Raw genomic sequence first — 20877 nt, forward strand, 5'->3', positions numbered from 1 at the left:
GTATCAGACCTGGGCCATGGAGCAATGGAAGAAAGTGGCCTGTTCTGATGAATCACTTGTTTTTATCAATTTTTCCAAATGGCGAGATAAAAAGTCGCTTTTTAAATTAGCGTTATTCAGTTGCGGAAACAAGTTTCCATGCATTTCCATATACTATATCTGTAAAAACACCCCCCACCACCACCAATTAGAAACATAGATCAGATAAAATAATATTATAATTATAAGAAATTCTATTATATAAACTCTATACACTTAAAAATATATGTTCAGTAAATTACAACATGTTTTACATTGCTTAAACTCAATCAAAATATGTTAAGCAATTTTCAGCTGTTTACAAGATTCAACTAATTTTTCTAAGTCAGTTTAATGTAATTTACGTTGAACTGACTTAAACATTCAAGTTGATTGTACTTAAAAATGTATGGCAAATAATATAAATAACAAAAAGGCAAGGTAGCCTATCTTTTGGACATCTACCGTGATATTCTTTTAAATAGAAGTTCCATCTAAATACTATAATTCATGGTATTGTTTGCAAATCGACAAATTATTTTGTTCTAAAAATAATATATTTTAGAAACAAATAAATAGGCTACTTACAGTCAGCATGCAGTTCCACGCCTGACCGCTAGGGGGCAAATGCGTGTCTGTCGTGAGCTGAATGACACACACACACACAGAAGAAGAAAAGACATCAGACGTGAAAATTACCCAGTTGTAGAAACACAGAAAACAACAAAGCTATAAAATCAATTCAGTTTCTGAAGAGCAGACATGAAATTGGTGCGTATAGTAGTGTGATCTGTTAATATATGATAATTATGATCTATCGCATCACGGTTATTTGTGTTAAATCATCAGCCTCTCCTGTAGTAAATTAATCTTTCCATGTTTTGCACATTATCGTGTGTGTGTGTGTGTGTGTGTGTGTGTGTGTGTTTCAGTACTGTCTGTCAGGTCATCCCACTCTGCCCTGTAATGTGCTGAAGTTTAAATCCACCACCATCATGCTGGACTGTGGGCTGGACACAACAGCTGCCCTGTATTTCCTGCCACTGCCTTTAGTGCACAGGTATCAATATATCACAACTGATCGTAATATCTCATTATTATTATTATAGCCTGGATCGATCACTCAGAATATATATAGACAGACGGTTTGATATGATGATATGAAATTATGGCACTTTGAATAGCTACAGTTATTCAAGCATGTGTGTTTCTGTTAAACAAGATATTAATTTTGCATATGCTATAAAATGTGTTTTTGTTTTTCTGTATTTGGATATTCTTTGCTTACTTCTTTACTGTATTTTATTTATATTTTGTGTTGTTGGCATGTATTGGATGTGTATTTCTGTACCTGTGTTTTATGTTTAATTCTGCAGCACTTGAATAATTATTATATTATTATGTTTACACTACTGTTCAAAAGTTTTAGATCGGTATTCGGTAATGTGTTTTTGATAGTTTCTTCTGCTCTTAAGCCTGCATTTAATTGATCAAAAACACAGTAAAAAACTTTATGTGAATAGTTTTTAAAATGTAATTTATTCCTGTGATCAAAGCTGAATTTTCAGCATCATTACTCCAGCCTTTAGTGTCACATGATCCTTCACAAATAATTTAGATATGATGATTTGATGATCTAGAAACATTGTGCACATTTTTTTGCCAAATTTGACTTTCATTAACATTTCTTTTATGTACTTGGCTATTAGTGTTAGGGATAAACACACATATTAACAGTAAATGTAAATAGCATAAATATCGTCATCTTCATATAACTGAAATATTACATGCATTTTATTATTAATATCATATATGATATAAAAAACTGCTAGGTTTTTGGGGATTTAAGCAACAGAGAATCACATCCAGCTGACTAAAACAACTAGATATCTTATGAGCATGTTATTTAAAGTTAAAGTGTTTTTCTTCTTCTATTAAAATACTGATTAAAATCGTTTTGTTTTGATGATTTACAGTCCAAGACTGTCCAAGCTCCCAGGATGGGTTTCCAAGGACGGAGCCATAAACCTGGAAAAGGTGAGTGTTTGCTTGACACCGGAACGATCCCAGACCCAGCGCTCATTTTATAAACATTAGTATATTTGCATGATAAGAAGTCTGTTGACTGTGTGTTGTAGGAGTTGAAGGAATGCTCAGGACGCGTGTTTGTGGACTCACAGCCTGAATTTTGCCTCCCTGAAGTAAATATTGGCTCTTCACACGAATGAAACGGTCCCTTCCTCATCATTTCTTTCTTGTTTGTGGATCAGAAAGCATTTTTGTTAAAGAAATGATTGGATTTGTTTTCCAGAAAGAGCTGCTGGACCTCTCCACCATAGACGTGATCCTGATATCCAACTATCACTGCATGATGGCGCTGCCGTACATCACAGAACACACGGGCTTCACGGGGACCGTTTACGCCACAGAGCCCACGCTACAGATCGGCAGGTCTGCCCGTATGAAATCAACACTTCTGTTCAGCAAGCATGCATTAAACTGATCAAAAGTCACTGTAAATTTATAATGTTACAAAAGATTTATATTTTTAATAAATTCTGTTCTTTTGAACTTTCTATTCAAATACATAAGTTACAGTACTTATCCATCTTTGTTTCAACATAAATGAATAAAAAAAAACAAGTTAACTAATGAAACCTTATTGTAAAGTGTTACCAATATATATATTTTTACCAATAAATCCTTTCATTTCGTTTTTGTTTTGTAATAATACCCACCACCAATGCATAAATAACAAAATTAGAACAATAAACAATAAGTACATAATTAATTGATTAATATTCACAGCTCTTAAAATCATATATAATTAATAATATACTCTTTAAATAATATGTAAACATCAAATGATAATATGTAAATAAATAAGCTAATAAATAGATACATTTAAAAGGAAGGAGGATTATATGAAAAAAAGGCATTAATGTAATATATATTCCTTTATTTTATGAGATTTTTGTGGTAATACCCACCACCAACGGATACATAACACTTAATTAGAACAATACGTACATAATTAGATACTTTTACATATCAAAATTTACACAATTTTGGAAAAGGCAAGAGCGGTTTTTTTTTTTTTTTTGATTTTTGGATTTTTTTATCAAAATAAATGCAGGTTGATGAGCTGAAAAAAGAAATAAAACATTAAACAAATTACTGAACCAAAACTTTTCACCTAAAGTAAATGCAGCTTATCTATGATTTATAGCATGTGATGTATGCATGTGGACTTGATCTCACCATAGCTGGCAAATGAATCCCATATTTGATATGATCTCCAGTTGATTTAGTTGTGTTTACTTGTGTGTGTGTGTGTGTGTGTGTGTGTGTGTGTGTGTGTGTGTGTGTGTGTGTGTGTGTGTGTGTGTGTGTGTGTGTGTGTGTGTGTGTGTTGTGTGTGTGTGTGTGTGTGTGTGTGTGTGTGTGTGTGTGTGTGTTTGTGTTTTTCAGGTTGCTCATGGAGGAGTTGGTGACTTTCATGGAGAGAGTTCCTAAGGCTCATGCTGCCACCTTCTGGAAGAACAAAGAAATACAAAGGTACTGAACTCCACATTTCAGCTTACTCTGGCCAAGAACCATCCATTTAGACCATTTTTAGGTGACCTTTCTGTGTATTTCAGGTTGCTCCCAGGGCCTCTGAAGGAAGCTGTGGACGTCTGGAGCTGGAGGAAGTGTTACGGCATGCAGGAAGTCAATTCTGCCCTCAGTAAAGTCCAGCTGGTGGGATATTCTCAGAAAGTGGTGAGGTCCTCATTTCAACACTCCTATCTAAAACGAAACGCTGTAGGAACTGCTTCATTTGAACTGTATCTCTGTCTCTCAGGAGTTGTTTGGGGCGGTGCAGGTCACGCCTTTGAGTTCAGGATATTCCCTAGGCAGCTCAAACTGGATCATTCAGTCACATTATGAGAAAGTGTCTTATGTGTCTGGCTCCTCTCTGCTCACCACACACCCTCAGGTGACACTACACACACACACACACACACACACACACACACACACACAAGAGAGAGAGAATGCAATCCCCTAATGCAGGCGTGTCCAAAGTCGGTCCTGGAGGGCCGCTGTCCTGCAGAGTTTAGCTCCAGCCTGCCTCAACACACCTGTCTGGAAGTTTCTAGTATGCCTAGTAAGACCTTAATTAACTGATTTAGGAGTGTTTCATTGGGGTTGAAGCTAAACTCTGCAGGACAGTGGCCCTCCAGGAGCAGGATTGGACACCCCTGCCCTAATGCATGAAATGCAAATTTAAAATGTGCTCCAATAGTTTCTGTTTTATTTACAGCTGTCTTTGTTTTGTAACATGCTAACATCATATTTCATCAATTCAGTTTTGAGTTAAAGGCATAGTTCACACAACTGAAAAGTCTGTCATCATTTACTCTCATCAAGTAGTTGACGGTAGCCATTGACTTCAATAGTAGAAAAAAAATGCACCACATGCTAACATTAGTGACTCTAAATAGTGCACTTGATGTGGACTTCTAGTCTAGTGACCTTCAGTTCTCAGGTCTGTGAAATCCATAAGGAGTGTCCTATTCGTCAGTTTATATTTCAGATGGGTGTTCATGAGTGTGCCTTTGATGCAAAATAATAACTAGCTGTTCGTGCGGGTAAATGTACACTCGCATCGCAAGTGTTGAATGTGCTGGTTATGACAAGAACAATCACGAGTACAGGCTCTCGCACACCTCTCGACATGCTAACGTCAAACTCTGTTGGGATCATCGCTGCGACTCATTTATTTATGAGGTTCTACTTCACTTTGGATGCTGCCTGTGTAGACGGTAGGGCTGTGTGATATTGAAGAAAAATGCAAAATGCAATACCTTGTTAAACAATACGATTTTCGATATGTGCTACAATATTGCTATTAGTGTGTAAAATCTATTTAAATTATATATATTTTAAATTATTTAAAAACTGAGAATGATACCATTGATGTGTTTTACATTTAAAAAAAATCACAAATCTGACAATATAATTTTAACATTAATGTAAACAAACAAAAAATATAATGCAAATAATGAAATACCAAAAACTCTTTGCTTGACTTGGTAATATATAGTTATATCAACCTAAAACTAAACATCAAGAACATCCAGGAAAACAAAAACACCTGAACTAGGGGTGGACGATTATTTTTGTTATTTTAATTTATCTTTTTAATTAAAAATAAGAACTAAAACCAGTAGTCTTCATATGAATTAAATATACACTGATAGATTATAATGCTACAATGGTTATTCAGCCAAGAGCACGGCGTGATCTTCTCTTTTTCTCTTGATGTGTGACAGACAGAGGCAGGTTTACTGTATTATTAGCAGGCTGTCACTTTAAGATCCTATTGACTCACATTCGGTTTCTTTTCCCGACTGATATCCTTCACTTAACGCATAACCGACTGTGTTTACATGAATACTCATTAAGCCATTTTGACATAAATGTGTGTATTTGACTGTTTGAGTGTGTAACAAGATACAAAACAGAACTAAAAGGATCACGCTTTCAGAGTGGCGGCTTGTGCGCACGCTTCGGTGTGTGTGTGTGTCAGTTATTGGTATAATAACTTTTTTTAATGTAAAGCAAGTCACATAAGTAACAGTTGTCTTGTGCCCAGTCTATTCTCTGCTCTATGCGTCGACCTAAAACATAGTAGCAAAGTAGCCTATTAAAATCATTCAGATATTGCGTGCCGTTGCGATATGCATATTTCGATATGCAATATTTCGATAATTTTAATATATAGCACAGCCCTACTAGTCCGCAAGACTAGGGTGTTCAGATCCAGCAGTTTTTCGTAGGTTATTGCTGAGCGGTTTGAGACGTGTTGTGTTGTGTTGTGCTGTGCAGCCCATGGAGCAGGGCTCTCTGAAGAACAGCGACGTTCTCATCCTGACAGGCCTGACCCAGATCCCCACCGCCAACCCCGACGGCATGCTGGGAGAATTCTGCAGCAACCTGTGTGAGTTTCACACACATAACTAATTTAGTGTGTTATACAAGAGTGTGTCTGTAATCCAAAGTAGAGGCTGACATTTTTTCAGGAATCCCGCAGATGGCAAAATAAAATCACTATTAATCACGCGATTGGGACGGGAGCGGAATTTTATTTACCGGGAGTGGGCGGGACCGGGACCATATCAACATTATGATACCATCTATAAAAATATACTTTTTATATAAATTAACGATATGTTTTAATTTGGAACTCAATGCTAGTTGCGCTGTCTCTATGCTCTCCTGTTTGCTTTGGTGTGGCTGGTTCAGTGAAAGACCCGTAACAGCAGGTGGTCAGTCCCAACCACCTATAATATAAAAGAAAGGAGGCTTCCCCATGCACTTTGTAGCCGTGAAAATCATAATCAAAATTGAGTCAGACCAGAAGCCACACTGCAACAACTACTGTTGGAAAATGATACTTCAGTTGTGCTCACAGACATTGTAGGGCAGTTTGAAGTAACCAAAAAGAAGGCGTGAAAACGCATAAACCAACTGCAAGAAATTTACTGCATTTACTGGAATTTAATGTGTGTGCAATGCATCATAATTATATAGAACTGAAAGCCATCTTAAACAAAAATGACATTTTGGGTTATTATTCAACTGGGCATTGGTATGCTGTGATCTGTATACTGTAACTGACAGATTCCGGCCAAAAAAAACACAAACAAAGTGGGAGTCATTCTTCTGGGATTGGGACAGGATGGGAATTTCCCCCAGTTTTTTCGTGGGGTTGGGATGGGACGAGATTTGTTTTGCAGGAGTGGGACAGGAGAATCCACTCCCATGTCACCCTCTAATCCCAAGCACTCAACTTTTTCTCTCTCTCTCTCTCTCTCTCTCTCTCTCTCTCTCTCTCTCTCTCTCTCTCTCTCTCTCTCTCTCTCTCTCTCTCTCTCTCTCTCTCTCTCTCTCTCTCTCTCTCTCTCTCTCTCTCTCTCTCTCTCTCTCTCTCTCTCTCTCTCTCTCTCTCTCTCTCTCTCAGCGATGACGATCCGTGCCGGTGGGAATGTGCTGGTCCCGTGTTATTCCTCTGGGGTCATCTACGACCTGCTGGAGTGTCTGTATCAGTTTATGGACTCTGCGAATCTGGGATCCACCCCGTTCTACTTCATCTCCCCCGTGGCCAACAGCTCGCTGGAGTTCTCGCAGATCTTTGCCGAATGGTACAGTCACACACGGCTGCCAGTAAAATATAGATTAAAAAAGGACATGACTTTTCCCTTATAAAGAGTACAATGCTAATCATAGTTTCTGCCAAAATACTATACACTGTAAAAAGAAAATTCAGGCCCCAATTGAACATTTTCTAGTGATTGATCATATCTCAATTGTTTAGTTGGCCAAATTGAATTTCTGTTAATTAAATGGAATATGAATTAATATAATTAATTAAAATATTTTATTATACATAATAATTAAATATATAATTAATATAATATAAAATGTTTAGTTCATTGCTAGATATTGGGTTATGTCTAATTAAAGACTAACATAATATTTGTATTTGTTTTTCATAAAATAGACATATATTAATTTTTCATATTAAAGTAACTAAATAAAATTAATTCAATATATAATATTATAAATATAATAAATAAATATATATTAAAATATATTAACTTAATAAAATTATATATTTTTTGATGGCTTGATAGTTGGTTATGTCTTATTAAATACAGTAATATAATAAAATAAATAATAATCAAATATTAAATTAGCAAAATAAAATTATATGCAGTAAAAAATTTCTCATTCATTGCCTAGATCTTCTGGGTGTTGTCATATATATATATACTTTAATATTTGTTAAAATTTATGTTTTAATCCAAGGTGACTGAAACTCGTTGGTTTGATCATCCATGTTGGCAGATATTATGGTTATTGGTTACCATGGTAATGTTTCAGCTCATTCTCTGGCTGCTTTCCTCTCTTGCTTTGTGTGTTTGTGTTGAAGGTTGTGTCAGAACAAGCAGTCGAAGGTTTATCTGCCCGAGCCGCCGTTTCCTCACGCAGAGGTAAAATCAAAACACATCCCGGTAAATGACACACATAGGTTTGTCGTTCACTGACTGTCGTGTGTGTTTTTCCAGCTGATTCAGACGAATAAACTGAAGCATTACCCCAGCATTCATGGAGACTTCAGCAGCGAGTTCCGGCAGCCGTGTGTGGTGTTCACAGGGCATCCGTCGCTGCGCTTCGGGGATGTGGTGCACTTCATGGAGCTGTGGGGCAAATCCGGCCTGAACACCATCATTTTCACTGGTGAGATCAAGCGGATCACAGTAATACGTCTGACTGGTACTGGTAGGGGTGTGAAGAGACGAGATTTCTCGTTGAAGTGAAAAGCTGTCTCATGTCATATTGTCATCATGGAGTGTGAGGGTAAACTCAGCCTGATCTGCAGGTGATTTAATTTTGCGCCCTGCAGCTCAGTCTCAAAACTATACATTAATTTCTACTGCTTCTGTTCCACTTTTGCGGGAACCAATCGCAGACTGGCTAATCCACCTGACGGGCATTTGGCGGGTTTAACACGATGACGGATAGAGAAGTGATGGGTCCTTTGCCCGTTGATCACGCATCTTGTGGTCTGATTGGTTGAGGGACTATCCAATTGCGTACAGAGTTATTCGAATAATGCCAGTTGATCACTCCTCTTGTGCAGTAGAAAATACAGAGCAGACTCCCCAGACCAATGTTCAGTCTTAAAGGGATAGTTCACCCAATAATGAAACTGATGTTTATCTGCTTACCTCCAGTCCATCCAAGATGTAGGTGTGTTTGTTTCTTCAGTAGAACACAAATGAATATTTTTAACTTCAACTGTTGCAGTCTGCCAGTCATAAATTAATGCATGTGAATGGGTAACAATATCTATGAGAGTAAAAAAAAACATGCTTACACAACATGCACAAAAACCCTGCGGCTCATGACGACACATTGATGTCCTAAGACACGAACCGATCGGTTTCTGTGAGAAACCAAACATTATTTATGTTATTTTTTTACCTCATATGCAGAAGAATCTCATCTTGTGTTCCCGTCTGCTATTACTTCCGTCTGGTAAGGTCAAATTGGTGCAATCATAGATATTGTTACCCATTCACATATATTATGACTGGCAGACTGTTAAAAATCTTCATTTGTGTTCTACTGAAAAAACAAACCTACATCTTGGATGGACTGGGGGTAAGCAGATAAACATCAGTTTAATTTTTGGGCGAACTATCCCTTTAAATTGAGCTTTGTCTGGAGACAACTAGACAATACCAAAGTCGGTACTTTTGTCAACACCACTCGGGTGGGAAATGCTCTGACCTCTGAATGATATTTCCCTCTCAGAGCCGGACTTCTCCTACCTGGACGCTCTGGCTCCGTATCAGCCGCTGGCAATGAAGTGCGTTTACTGCCCGATAGACACACGACTCAACTTCCACCAGGTGTCCAAACTCCTGAAGGACATCCAGGTACGGTCTGATCCTCCTGCATGCTGTGAAATGTTGCTCTTGTAAATTATTTCAGTTTAGTCAATGATGAGTTGAGTTGATTGAACCTATGCCCTTCTGTCCTCCCATCAGCCTCTTCATGTGGTGTGTCCGGAGCCGTACACACAGCCTCCTCCGTCTCAGCCTCACCGCTCAGACCTGATGCTGGAGCTGCAGCCTCCGCCCATGGCCTACCGCCGCTGCTCCGTCCTGGGGCTTCCCTTCAGACGCCGCTATGAGCGCATTCACCTGCTGCCCGAGGTCAGAGCTCTTATCATTCATAGATTCCTTTCTACAGAGTGTCCGCAGGGTATTTAAAAGTATTAAAAGTTGATAAATCCATTTTGGGAAAATTAAGATCCTTAAAAGGTATTAAAAAGTCTTAATCACGATTTTATGTGGTATTAAATTTTGTTCAAGCTTTGGCAAAAGACTTTGACTCCAAAAAGTATTCATGAATATATTTATTTTCATCCCCATAAGTATTAAAAAACAACGGGGGACTGATATAGGCTCGGGGCCGGTCTACGGGTGACGTCACGTGTTTTGCAAAATGCGCGGTTAGATGATGTGTCGCCCTCTATACGTCGCATTTGCAATATAAACGATACAAAATCGGCCTATGATAGAGATTTTAATTCTACATTCTACTACAACTGTTAATTAAGTTAAAGGTTTATTGCTGATAAGAACTTGAAGTGCGATGAGGTCTTAAAATATGTTGAGATGGTTTTCAAAAAGTCTTCAAAAAGTATTAAATTTAACCTCAGGATTCCTGCATATACCCTGTTCTAATAGTGTTGTCAAAAGCACCGACCTCGATACCAAATCGATACTGAAATTTTAAAAATGTGATGTTTTGAGCGCTGTTGAGTGGAATCGTAAACACCTCTGACTGGCCCTCACGCGATCATCAAATAGGTCTGTGATTGGCTACTACGATCAGCGCTTCGCAAACATGTTGTAAATATACATCAATGATGCTTTTCACAGAGCGCTTACACAGATACACACAGAGTGTTTGAATGCAGGCGCGTATATCAGTGCTTTTATATCCTGTGCTTTCAAACGCTCCCGCTTTCAAAAACTTCCATGTGCTTTCAAACCGCTGCCGTGCGTTGATCATTGTAGCCAATCACAGGCACATCCGATGAGCGCGTGAGCACAATGGCCAGTCAGAGGGGTTTACGATTACAGCTCAACAATGCTCGAAGCGTCACATTTTTTACATTTCAGTACCGATTTGGTATCGAGGTCTGTACTTTTGACAACACTATTTTCTAATGGCGCGTAGAGATTGACTGGAAACTGATATCTTCTTCACCCTTTATTCAAATATCATTTAAAATGTGTTAAAGATTTTGTAAGCATATTGCATAGTTGTGCTTGGGAGTTTGTGCCGTGAGATTATCATCCAAAGAAAGGGTGAACACATGCAAAAACAAGAGAGAATCACATATTAATATTAATAACTGGTTATGTTGTAGTCAATGTGAGCTTTTGGTTTTTCTATGGAGTTTTTTTTGCATAGTAAAAAAAAATCTGTAGCTGTAGTTGGAAATTAATTTTGTCATGAAAATACTGATTGGTAAAGTCATCGCATCACTGCAGCTGCCGTTAGAAGCTCCGGTTCCTACAGAAACAAAGTTTAGTACTTTTTAGTACAACTTTATTTCATTTAACATAAAATATTTGATAACGCTACTTAAAACCTTTATGATTAATGCATATGGTTTTCATAATGTACAATATAATGCATCTAAAGTTAGTAGTTTGTCGTGTGTCTTAATGCATTATACTTTTAAAAGGTGTAACAATAAATAAATAGGTATTATAATGTATTATAACTGTGGTTACAATTATTCATGAGACCATATGATGCATTATAATGTGCATTAACAGGCACAATTAATGCATTAAAATACTTCTATAATGCATTATATATAAAGGCTTTAAGTAAAGTGCTTCCACATATTTTTTTTGTAACTAACAACTCTGGCATAAAAATGTTTGTGTAAATTGATTATTTGTATGCTTTAAAGTAATACTAAATAGTATCAGTAATAGAAAAGTATATAATCGGATATCTTGGGTTTGTCAGATGTTTCTATGCTCAGCATCTCAGTCTGTCTTCTCTTTCTGAACCTCCAGCTTGCCAAATCTCTGGTTCCCTCCGAGATCAAACCCGGCGTCTCTGTCGCTACCGTGTCTGCGGTTCTGCAGTCCAAGGACAACAAGCACGTACTGCAGGTCAGTGTGTGTGAACAACATCCTGATTAACACGTGTGTCGCACATGACTATATATTTTTAGCCCACTTTATAACCAATTACATGGCTCGTAAACTACAGTTTAGTCATCCATCACGAACACACAGGCCAGTCTGACATTTACAATGCAAAACTCCTTTTCCAGTCCACATCAATAAAATACAAAAAAGCTATTTTAAATTATTTATAAAACATGGGAAAGTACAAATATAAAAATGTAAAATTCTATATTTATTTAAAAAAAAAATCCACAACCATGAGAGAAAATAAAAAAAGGTTCATGTGAGTATTGTAAATTGCAAAATTATATATATATATATACACACAGACACACAAAATTTCATTTGAATAGATAAATTAGTATTGTTTTATTTTTTCTTTTGTAAAAATCTATGTGAGAGTAATACACACATAGATTTACAAACCTACACACACACACACAAACACAAACACAAACACACACACACACACACACACACATTATTATAATTATATTAATATTTATTTGTATATTTTAATATTTATTTCATATTTGTAGGGCTGTCATATAGATTTTTTTCACAGAACCATGAGAGAAAATGAAGGTTCATGTTAAAAAAGTGCAAATCACCGATCTCAAGGCTGTTCAGCAACTATCAAGCACAATAAGTGGACGTGAGAGAAATAAAAAACGCATACTTCACAAGTTCAGACATCTGCTGATCTAGAGGCATTTGCATTTACATACCTGTGTTTAATAATTTATATTTTATTAAGCTCTTATTTGCGTGTGTGTGTGCCCTTGTTTATATTACAATGTGACCAAATGTCCCCATAAGGATAGTAAAACCTGAGATCACCTACATTGTAGTGACCAGCCAGCGGTCCCCACTTTTCAAAAGGCTTATAAATCATACAGGATGAGTTTTTTTGAGGAAGTAAAAATGCAGAATGTGTCCTGTGATGGGTAGGTTTAGGGGCAGAAGCAGTGTGTGTGTGTGTGTGTGTGTGTGTGTGTGTGTGTGTGTGTGTGTGTGTGTGTGTGTGTGTGTGTGTGTGTGTGTGTGTGTGTGTGTGTGTGTGTGTGTGTGTGTGTGTGTGTGTGTGTGTGTGTGTGTGTGTGTGTGTGTGTGTGTGTGTGCGTTTGTGCGATGGGTAGGTTTAGGGGCATAGGCAGTGTGTGTGTGTGTGTGTGTGTGTGTGTGTGTGTGTGTGTGTGTGTGTGTGTGTGTGTGTGTGTGTGTGTGTGTGTGTGTGCGTTTGTGTGATGGGTAGGTTTAGGGGCATAGGCAGTGTGTGTGTGTGTGTGTGTGTGTGTGTGTGTGTGTGTGTGTGTGTGTGTGTGTGTGTGTGTGTGTGTGTGTGTGTGTGTGATGGGTAGGTTTAGGGGCAGAGGCAGTGTAAGGGGATAGAATGTACATTTTGTACAGTATAAAAACCATTACGTCTATGGAAAGTCCCCACAAAGATAGTGAACCAGACGCGCGTGTGTTTGTTTTGTAGCCGGTGCCCAAACCCGCTCCAGTGCCGCCCAGTAAGAAGAGGAAGAGGGTGATTGAGGAACCACCAGAGGTCCTGAACCCCAAACCTCTGCTCAGCGGGGCGGTTCCTCTGGAGCCTTTCCTGGCCATGCTGCACAAGGTACGAGACACACTCAATCTGTACGCTAACCAGTCAGCTGCAGCGCTCAGGTTCTGTACCGTCATGTGTGAAGTGAGCTGAACAAGCGGAGTTCAAACCGCCTGTAGGTTAAAGTCAAGCCAGGACAAGATCAAGAGTTTGATGAATGTAACAGACACTCAAATGACTCGCGGAGTGTCTGTAGTGACTTTCACCTGTGATATACTGTCTGTGTGATGTCCCGGGGCACAGAAAGAGAAGCGCACACCTGACGGTGGTAACTCAACCCGCACAACCTACTGACACAAAGATCTGGCCCTAAAGATATGCTCTTGCAGTCTCAGACAGCACTAGAAGGCCCCACACAGGGTTCATGAACGAAATGAAACACTAGATGAAGTGAGAGAAATCCACCCGTCCTGTGAGAACGAGCGGCATTAGCATGCAGGGAAACGCCAAACTCCTCATTTGCTTGGATCCCAAACGGCAGGTTCTGGCAGCTCTTCCGCAGGCGTCCGGAACATCGATTAGACGCTAATTAATCTGGAAACCAAATGAATTTCTCTAATGATTCTGAAGGAAGGTGACTTCCTGTACAAGGTGACTTTGTGAGCTGCTAATGAAGTCTGAGATTCTTCGAGGAGAGCTGTAGTGCTGATCACGCAGGAGTTTTGTCCAGAGAGCTGCTCTTTCTCTCAGACTCAACTTCATGTACAGCAATGCAACAATCACCGTTATTTTTAGTGCATGTATGAAGATGTTTCCCAATACTCTGGTACACTGTAGTTTAATTCTTCAAACTGACCTGATTTCATTAAATGAGGATTTTATTTTAGCATTTTAAATGTAAGAAAAACAAACAAATAAATAGTGTGTGTGTGTGTGTATATATATATATATATATATATATATATATATATATATATATATATATATATATATATATATATATCCATCCCATTTTCTTGGCACACTTTTGGCCCCTTAGTGCCATTTGGGCATCGTTTAAATGCCACGGCCGACCTGAGCATTGTTTCTGACCATGTCCATCCCTTTATGACCACCATGTACCCATCCTCTGATGGCTACATCCAGCAGGATAATGCACCATGTCATAAAGCTGAAATCATTTCAGATTGGTTTCTTGAACATGACAATGAGTTCACTGTACTAAAATGGCCGCCACAGTCACCAGATCTCAACCCAATAGAGCATCTTTGGGATGTGGTGGAACGGGAGCTTCGTGCCTTGGATGAGCATCCCACAAATCTCCATTTATTTATTTTTTTCCAAAGTAAAAAACAAAGGTGCATTTGAGTATTGTGAATTACAAATAAGAAATATATATCAATAACAGAAATATCATATAACAGGCGGAATGACGTAGCATTGGCCTGGCAACCACATAACAACGTGTTGGCAATTCAAAACACCTTAGCAATCACATTTCAACAAAATATAAAATACAAGTTATGGCTTGACGGTAATAACGGCATGGCATTCTGGTGTTAGTGAGAATGGAGAGCTTGTGTGTGATTAAAATCTCCATTATCTCACACACATTTGAGTTGTCAGGCCGGGCCGGGTTAACCCGAGGAGGCTCTCAGGAACCGCAGAGTGATGACGCTGCTACAGATGCTGCTAAATGGGCCGCTGAGAGCCGGTTGGTTTGACCGCAGCTGTTATTACGGCCTAAAGCGTCCCAGATCTCCACCATTAACCATTAACCTGAGACCTGCTGCTCAATGACGGAGCCTGATGCGCATCCACACACTTCTGGAGGATCAGACCTCTCGGATTAATGGGAATGAGCCAATTAAAACAAATCAACCCCCAGGTGAACTAACTTCATTTATAGTGCTCTGTAGAAGTCAAACAGCACTGGTATTTAGGATTATTTATATACTGTCATAGTATATATATTTTAAAAAATGTATATGTTCCGTTTTATTAGTTTTCATATTTTTCTATTTAGATTTAATTTCAGTTTTAATTTAGTAATTTTAATACTTACACTTCAACTTATTTTATTTCAGTTCATTTTCGTTTTGTCAGTTACCAAAAATTATTTGTCATTTTTTCAAGGCCCAGATATAGTTCAAGCAAAATCGAAGGACGAACTGGGGTGACATGTCAAATAAAATCAGCCCAAAACGAAGTTCCTTTGGAGTTATTTTTGGGAAATCGAAACCGCTTGCCAAAGCACCGTTTTCTGGAAAAGTTCTCTTTCTGGCTGGTAATCGCCTTCAGACTGCCATTGTTCTGTGTCTCTGAGGCGCCGCCGCCTTTGAGGTGGAAATCTTCTCCGTTTGACTTCTCCTGTTCAGTCTGTCGAGGTCAGACGCGAGTGAAAACTCGAACACACCGGAGAGCCACTTTATAGTAGAAAAGAACGTGGCATACAACACTATATTGCCAAAGGTTTCGTGATGGCTCCCTTTACATGCACATGAACTTAAAAGGGGTGATGAATTGAGAAATCAACTTTCCCTTGAGCTTTTGATATGTAAAAGGTCATGGTAATATAACATTATCCTCTAAGTTTCAGAGCTAAAAACTTCATTGTTAGTCAAAGAAAAGCTTTTATAGACACCAGGCCCAGAAAACGATCGTGTGGCGAAACGCTTCTACAGAATAATAAGCACGTGTAATTTAGTAGCCCCGCCCACCGACTCATCAGATCAGGCTAGCCAGCTGCAATAAACAAGCTGAAGAATATAGCAAGACACTGCGCTATTCCTGGTTGTGGAAGAACACAGTCGCTGCATAAGCTTCCTTCTGATGCTGATATTAGGAATGTGAGCTGTGTGCTGAAGCATTAAGAGTTCCTTTCACTGGAACTAAGGGGCCAAGCACAACGTCTGAAACATAATGACATAATCCCCCCTCCACCAAACGTTACACTTGGCACAAGGCAGTCAGGCAAGTCCCATTCTCCTGGCAACCACCAAACTCAGACTCATCCATGGGATTGTCAGACAGAGAAGCGTGATTGGTCACTCCAGAGAGCACGTCTCTCCACTGCTTTAGTGCCAGTGGCGGCTGCTTTACACCACTGCATCCCAAGCTTGGTGACACAATAAAACGTGGCGCTTTTCTAAGCGGGTTAAAAAAGATAACAATAATGTATGGCGGAGTAGCACTTCTGAGAGTACTTCAACTCAAGTCTTCGAAAAAATCACGCCTGAAAAAATCCTCTCCTCCTATTGACGGATATGAGAGAGGGATGAGGAGATGTGAGGTAGGATTTTTCAGCCGGGACTTTTTACTGCGCCGAGTCGAATTACTCTCAGAAGTGCTATTTCGCCATACATTATAGTTCTCCTTTTTAACCCGTTTAGAAAAGCGCCACGTTTTATTTTGTGTCACCATGCTAGGTCGTTCAACTATTAGCTAAATGCTATCAGATCGTCACCGCGGGTCAGAGCGATTAAGTGCACGCACTGAGACGAGAGAGGTGTGTATCAACTCGTCTTAGTTATGGGAATAACATAGTTTAATATGAAAACGCGGTGGAGTATCCCTTTATTATTATTAGTAGTAGCATTAACCGTGTCACGTCTCTCCTGGTAGAACGGCATCATGGAGGTGAAGGTGGAGGAGACGGCAGACGGTCACATTCTTCACCTGCAGGCGGAGGACGTGCTCATCCAGCTGGAGGAAGACGGCACACACATCATCTGTGACAACAACGAGCCCCTGCGGACCGCTCTGAGAGACCTGGTGCTGCGATTCCTGCAGAAACTATGACCTCTGACCTCTCTGACCCGATGTTTGGCTCTCAGGCTGTTAATGACTGGACCTGTCAATAAAGTGGCAGGATGAAATGTGGCTGTAATTAAATTCCATCTGCACATCCAGAGCCAGAATCCAGGATCCAAACGGCTGATGAACAGTGTAGACAGACAGAACAGGTTTCATAAGGTATCATCCTTCATTTAATGTTTGGATGGAGACTTTTGCTTGTGTGTTTTATATCATTGTAAAGTAACGTTGAAATAAATGTTTTTTCTATATTTGCATTTATTTCTATTTTAGAAACCATTTTGAAGAATGTTGAAAACCTGACCTTTTTGGGGTTACCCTTGACTTCTATTTAATAAAAGAAGACATTTTTTTCCAACAAAAGAAAGTCATATATTTGGAATGATCAGGGTGAGCAGTAAATTTAGCTACTTCACACCATACTAGCTCAAAATTAATGTTTACATTAATGAGCATTTCTATACCACAACAATTTAATATTACTCTGTTTGTAGTGAATTCAATAATATATGTGAGCCTGGAGCACAACACCAGTCATAAGTCACACGGGTATATCTGTGGCTATATTGTATAGGTTTCTTTTATGCCAAAAATCATGTTCCATAAAAATCATGTTATGAAAATACTGAAAAACATCCTACTGTTAAGCTTATTTATTCTGCTTTCAGGTGATGAATAAATCTCAATTTCAAAAAAACTACCCATATGACTGGTTTTGTGGTCTAGGACCACATGTTTATCATTCTGTCCTATTTTATTAATTCATTAATTAACTCAAATTTAAGGCCCTAACCCCAGCAAAACATCCACGGTGAACTGGTTTAGCGGATGGGCTGGATTTGTCCTGGACCAAATTTGATCCCCAGTCCAGCCTACAGTGATAACGTTTTTTGTAGTATTTACTTCACCACAAAAGAATTGTCATTTCGGCATGAAAAAATTAATTATATATTAGTACTTACTTTAAGCATGTAGAACTTAAATATTAATGTTATAAAATTAAGTCTGATATTGGTGTTCCCATCATGCACTGGGGTTTGAATAATTGAATAATCGATGTTTTCCAGCTGTATTTACACTGCTTTATCACTGCTTTTGTTGTTAGGTTTAGAAACTTGCCATTTTGTGACAGTTCATTTTCTACTTCACATTCATACTCATAAACGGTCCATCAAATGTTACCGTCACTGTGTATTGTGTGCCAAGTATTGAGGTCTCTGTTCAGGTGCCGCTTCAATTCTGTTATGTATAGTGTCTAGACAATATCTATCTTTCTATATATTTAGTTAGTAAGTAAAGCATACACTTTAAAAAGTGTGGTATAATTAAATGTTATATTTTTTGAATAAAACGTATTGCAAAGGAAAAAGTAGAAATTACTCAACCTTTTACTAGACCAAGTTAAATGAACTTAGTTAAGGGTTTACTTACCGTAATTCTATATGAGAACCTTAATTTTTTTTAAATATGTTAGGAAAATTCAGTAAATCTTATTTTTTCCAGTTTACCAGCATCAGTTGCGTTGCTTCACTGCATTCACAAATGAATGTGTATTCGGGACACTTATTTGTCACATAGCCTCCTGTTTTTCACCTACTGTATAAAAGGAAAGCATGAAGCCTCTGAACTAAAATCACCAAAACACTTCACACAACTTAAACACTAGCAAAGACTGTCATCCAAAAAAACACTTCTTCACTCAAAAAACACTTAACAGGCAGCATTATAAAAGATGTTTGTACAAAACAATAATGCCTCTACTGTTTATACTTCACCGCAGCTTGTTACATGGTCAACGTTCACATTACGGTACAAATGATGCCTAAGTTCTTCCCTTCTGGATTGATATTAATGACTGAACGGGTACATCACAGGTACTTGTGATTGTTTTAATAGCCTTTCATATTTCTACATTCAGAATATATTTCAATGTTGAAATGTAGTAAATTGCCATCTAATTCAGTTTTGTAAGCATGTGCAAACTGGCCTGCAGGCTGATAGAGTTTTGCTGGTGTTTGTGTCCGAGTGAGAAAAGAATTCATGTCGTTTGAAAGATGTCGTCATCATCATTATTGAATGCATTTTGTGCCAAAGCAATGATAAATGACACACCGTGCTCACTGACCATTAAGTATTGAGAAATGGGTCCTCCTAGCAATTGTAAAAAAATAAATAATAATACAAATTATATCATCAGTCATGATCAATGCAAAAAGTCATGGGTTTGATTCCTGTGGAATGCATGAACTCATAATAAAATGTATACTTTGAATGCAAGGAAATAACTTGCATCTGCCAAATGCATTAATGTAAAAAAAGCTCTTTAAGACTAGCCAGAATCATTGGGGAAGATTTAGCTTAATGCGTTCAAGATTTGAAAGTAATTGTTCCATTATGTGTTCATTTGTTCAGAAATATGTTGGTACGTCTAAATGTCTCATTTATCTGACGTGATTTCTCATATGCACTAAAGGCTGGTCTCAATGATCAATGAGGATTCTAATAATTTACTGATGAATGTGAATGCATTAAATAACAACATATTAACCCCCCCACACACACACACACTTTATTGACAGGATTGGAGGAGTGTGCCAATCAAATCTTTTTACCTTTTTACTAACAATATATTCAGTAAGTCTCTCAGTAAGTATCTACAGTACGTATATATACAGTAAATCTCTTACCTCTCACTTTTTGCACCATATCAACTCCTGCAATATAGATGTTTAAGATTATATGGGCAAACTCATTTATTGTCAAGAAAAGTCTCACACACACCCTTCAAGGTTTGAGAGGACAGTCATTGGATAGTCTAATGATCTACACCTCAGTATCAGTCTTAGTATTAACTAAAACTATTATATATAGTTATTAATATATACAAATAATAAAAAATGTAAATAATTCTAATATATATATATATATATATATATATATATATATATATATATATATATATATATATATATAAACTTAATACGTCCAATAAACATCACCAAAACACCGGCTGATTCAAATAATACTTTAAACATAGTGTGTCGTTTTACCTGACACTTAAAAAACACTTTTTTGTGTTTTTTTTTTTTTTTTTCTGTATTTATTTTAATGCATCAATGACTTCAGTGTCCAAATGCATTTTAAGGTCACACTACTACTACACACTACTCAAGACAATGAATATGAACCTTACCGTATTTTAAACATGACTCCGAGAGAGAGAGAGAGAGAGAGAGAGAGAGAGAGAGAGAGAGAGAGAGAGAGAGAGAGAGAGAGAGAGAGAGAGAGAGAGAGAGAGAGAGAGAGAGAGACGAGAGAGAGAGAAGAGAGAGAGAGAGAGAGAGAGAGAGAGAGAGAGAGAGAGAGAGAGAGAAGGTGAAACACTGCAACAGAGTTTAATATCTCTTCTGTAATGCGATCTCTTTCTCTCCCTCCCTCCCTCCACACTGAGATCATGTGTCTCTCATGGGTGCTAACACACACACTCACACACACACACTCCAGCTGCATGAGTGCTGGGAAACCCCATGTCTGCACACAAATCCCGGTCAGTATTCCCTCACCAGTGTTTGTGTTTAATGAATTATTAGTGATTCTTGGTAAAGAAAGTGTCATTATTACTATTGCTCATATTAGATTATTGATCTAAACAAACCCCAAACACTAAAGAGTATTTATAGCATCTGGCAGACAAGTGTCATAAAACAATACAAT

At 38.1% G+C, this 20877-nt stretch overlaps 1 protein-coding gene across 1 annotated transcript; it reads left to right on the forward strand.

Annotated features, from left to right (window-relative positions):
• Positions 1-655: 655 nt before the first annotated feature.
• ints9 (integrator complex subunit 9) lies at positions 656-17414 on the forward strand. The gene is made up of 17 exons (XM_067418751.1): positions 656-789; positions 951-1078; positions 1995-2055; positions 2157-2219; positions 2330-2469; positions 3490-3576; positions 3660-3780; positions 3863-3997; positions 5893-6004; positions 7028-7208; positions 8000-8060; positions 8136-8307; positions 9388-9512; positions 9624-9791; positions 11682-11780; positions 13282-13419; positions 16972-17414. The coding sequence occupies exons 1-17, from the start codon at positions 781-783 to the stop codon at positions 17146-17148; spliced, it is 1977 nt and encodes a 658-aa protein (XP_067274852.1). The 5' UTR covers positions 656-780; the 3' UTR covers positions 17149-17414.
• Positions 17415-20877: the final 3463 nt, after the last annotated feature.

The sequence above is a fragment of the Pseudorasbora parva genome, chromosome 15, assembly GCF_024679245.1.
Source record: "Pseudorasbora parva isolate DD20220531a chromosome 15, ASM2467924v1, whole genome shotgun sequence".
Taxonomy (NCBI): Eukaryota; Metazoa; Chordata; class Actinopteri; order Cypriniformes; family Gobionidae; genus Pseudorasbora; species Pseudorasbora parva.

Coding starts and splice junctions, on each gene's coding strand:
- ints9 (XM_067418751.1), top strand. Junction 3,998..5,892: donor TGCTCACCACACACCCTCAG/GTGACACTACAC, acceptor TGTGCTGTGCAG/CCCATGGAGCAGGGCTCTCT. Junction 7,209..7,999: donor TCGCAGATCTTTGCCGAATG/GTACAGTCACAC, acceptor TTTGTGTTGAAG/GTTGTGTCAGAACAAGCAGT.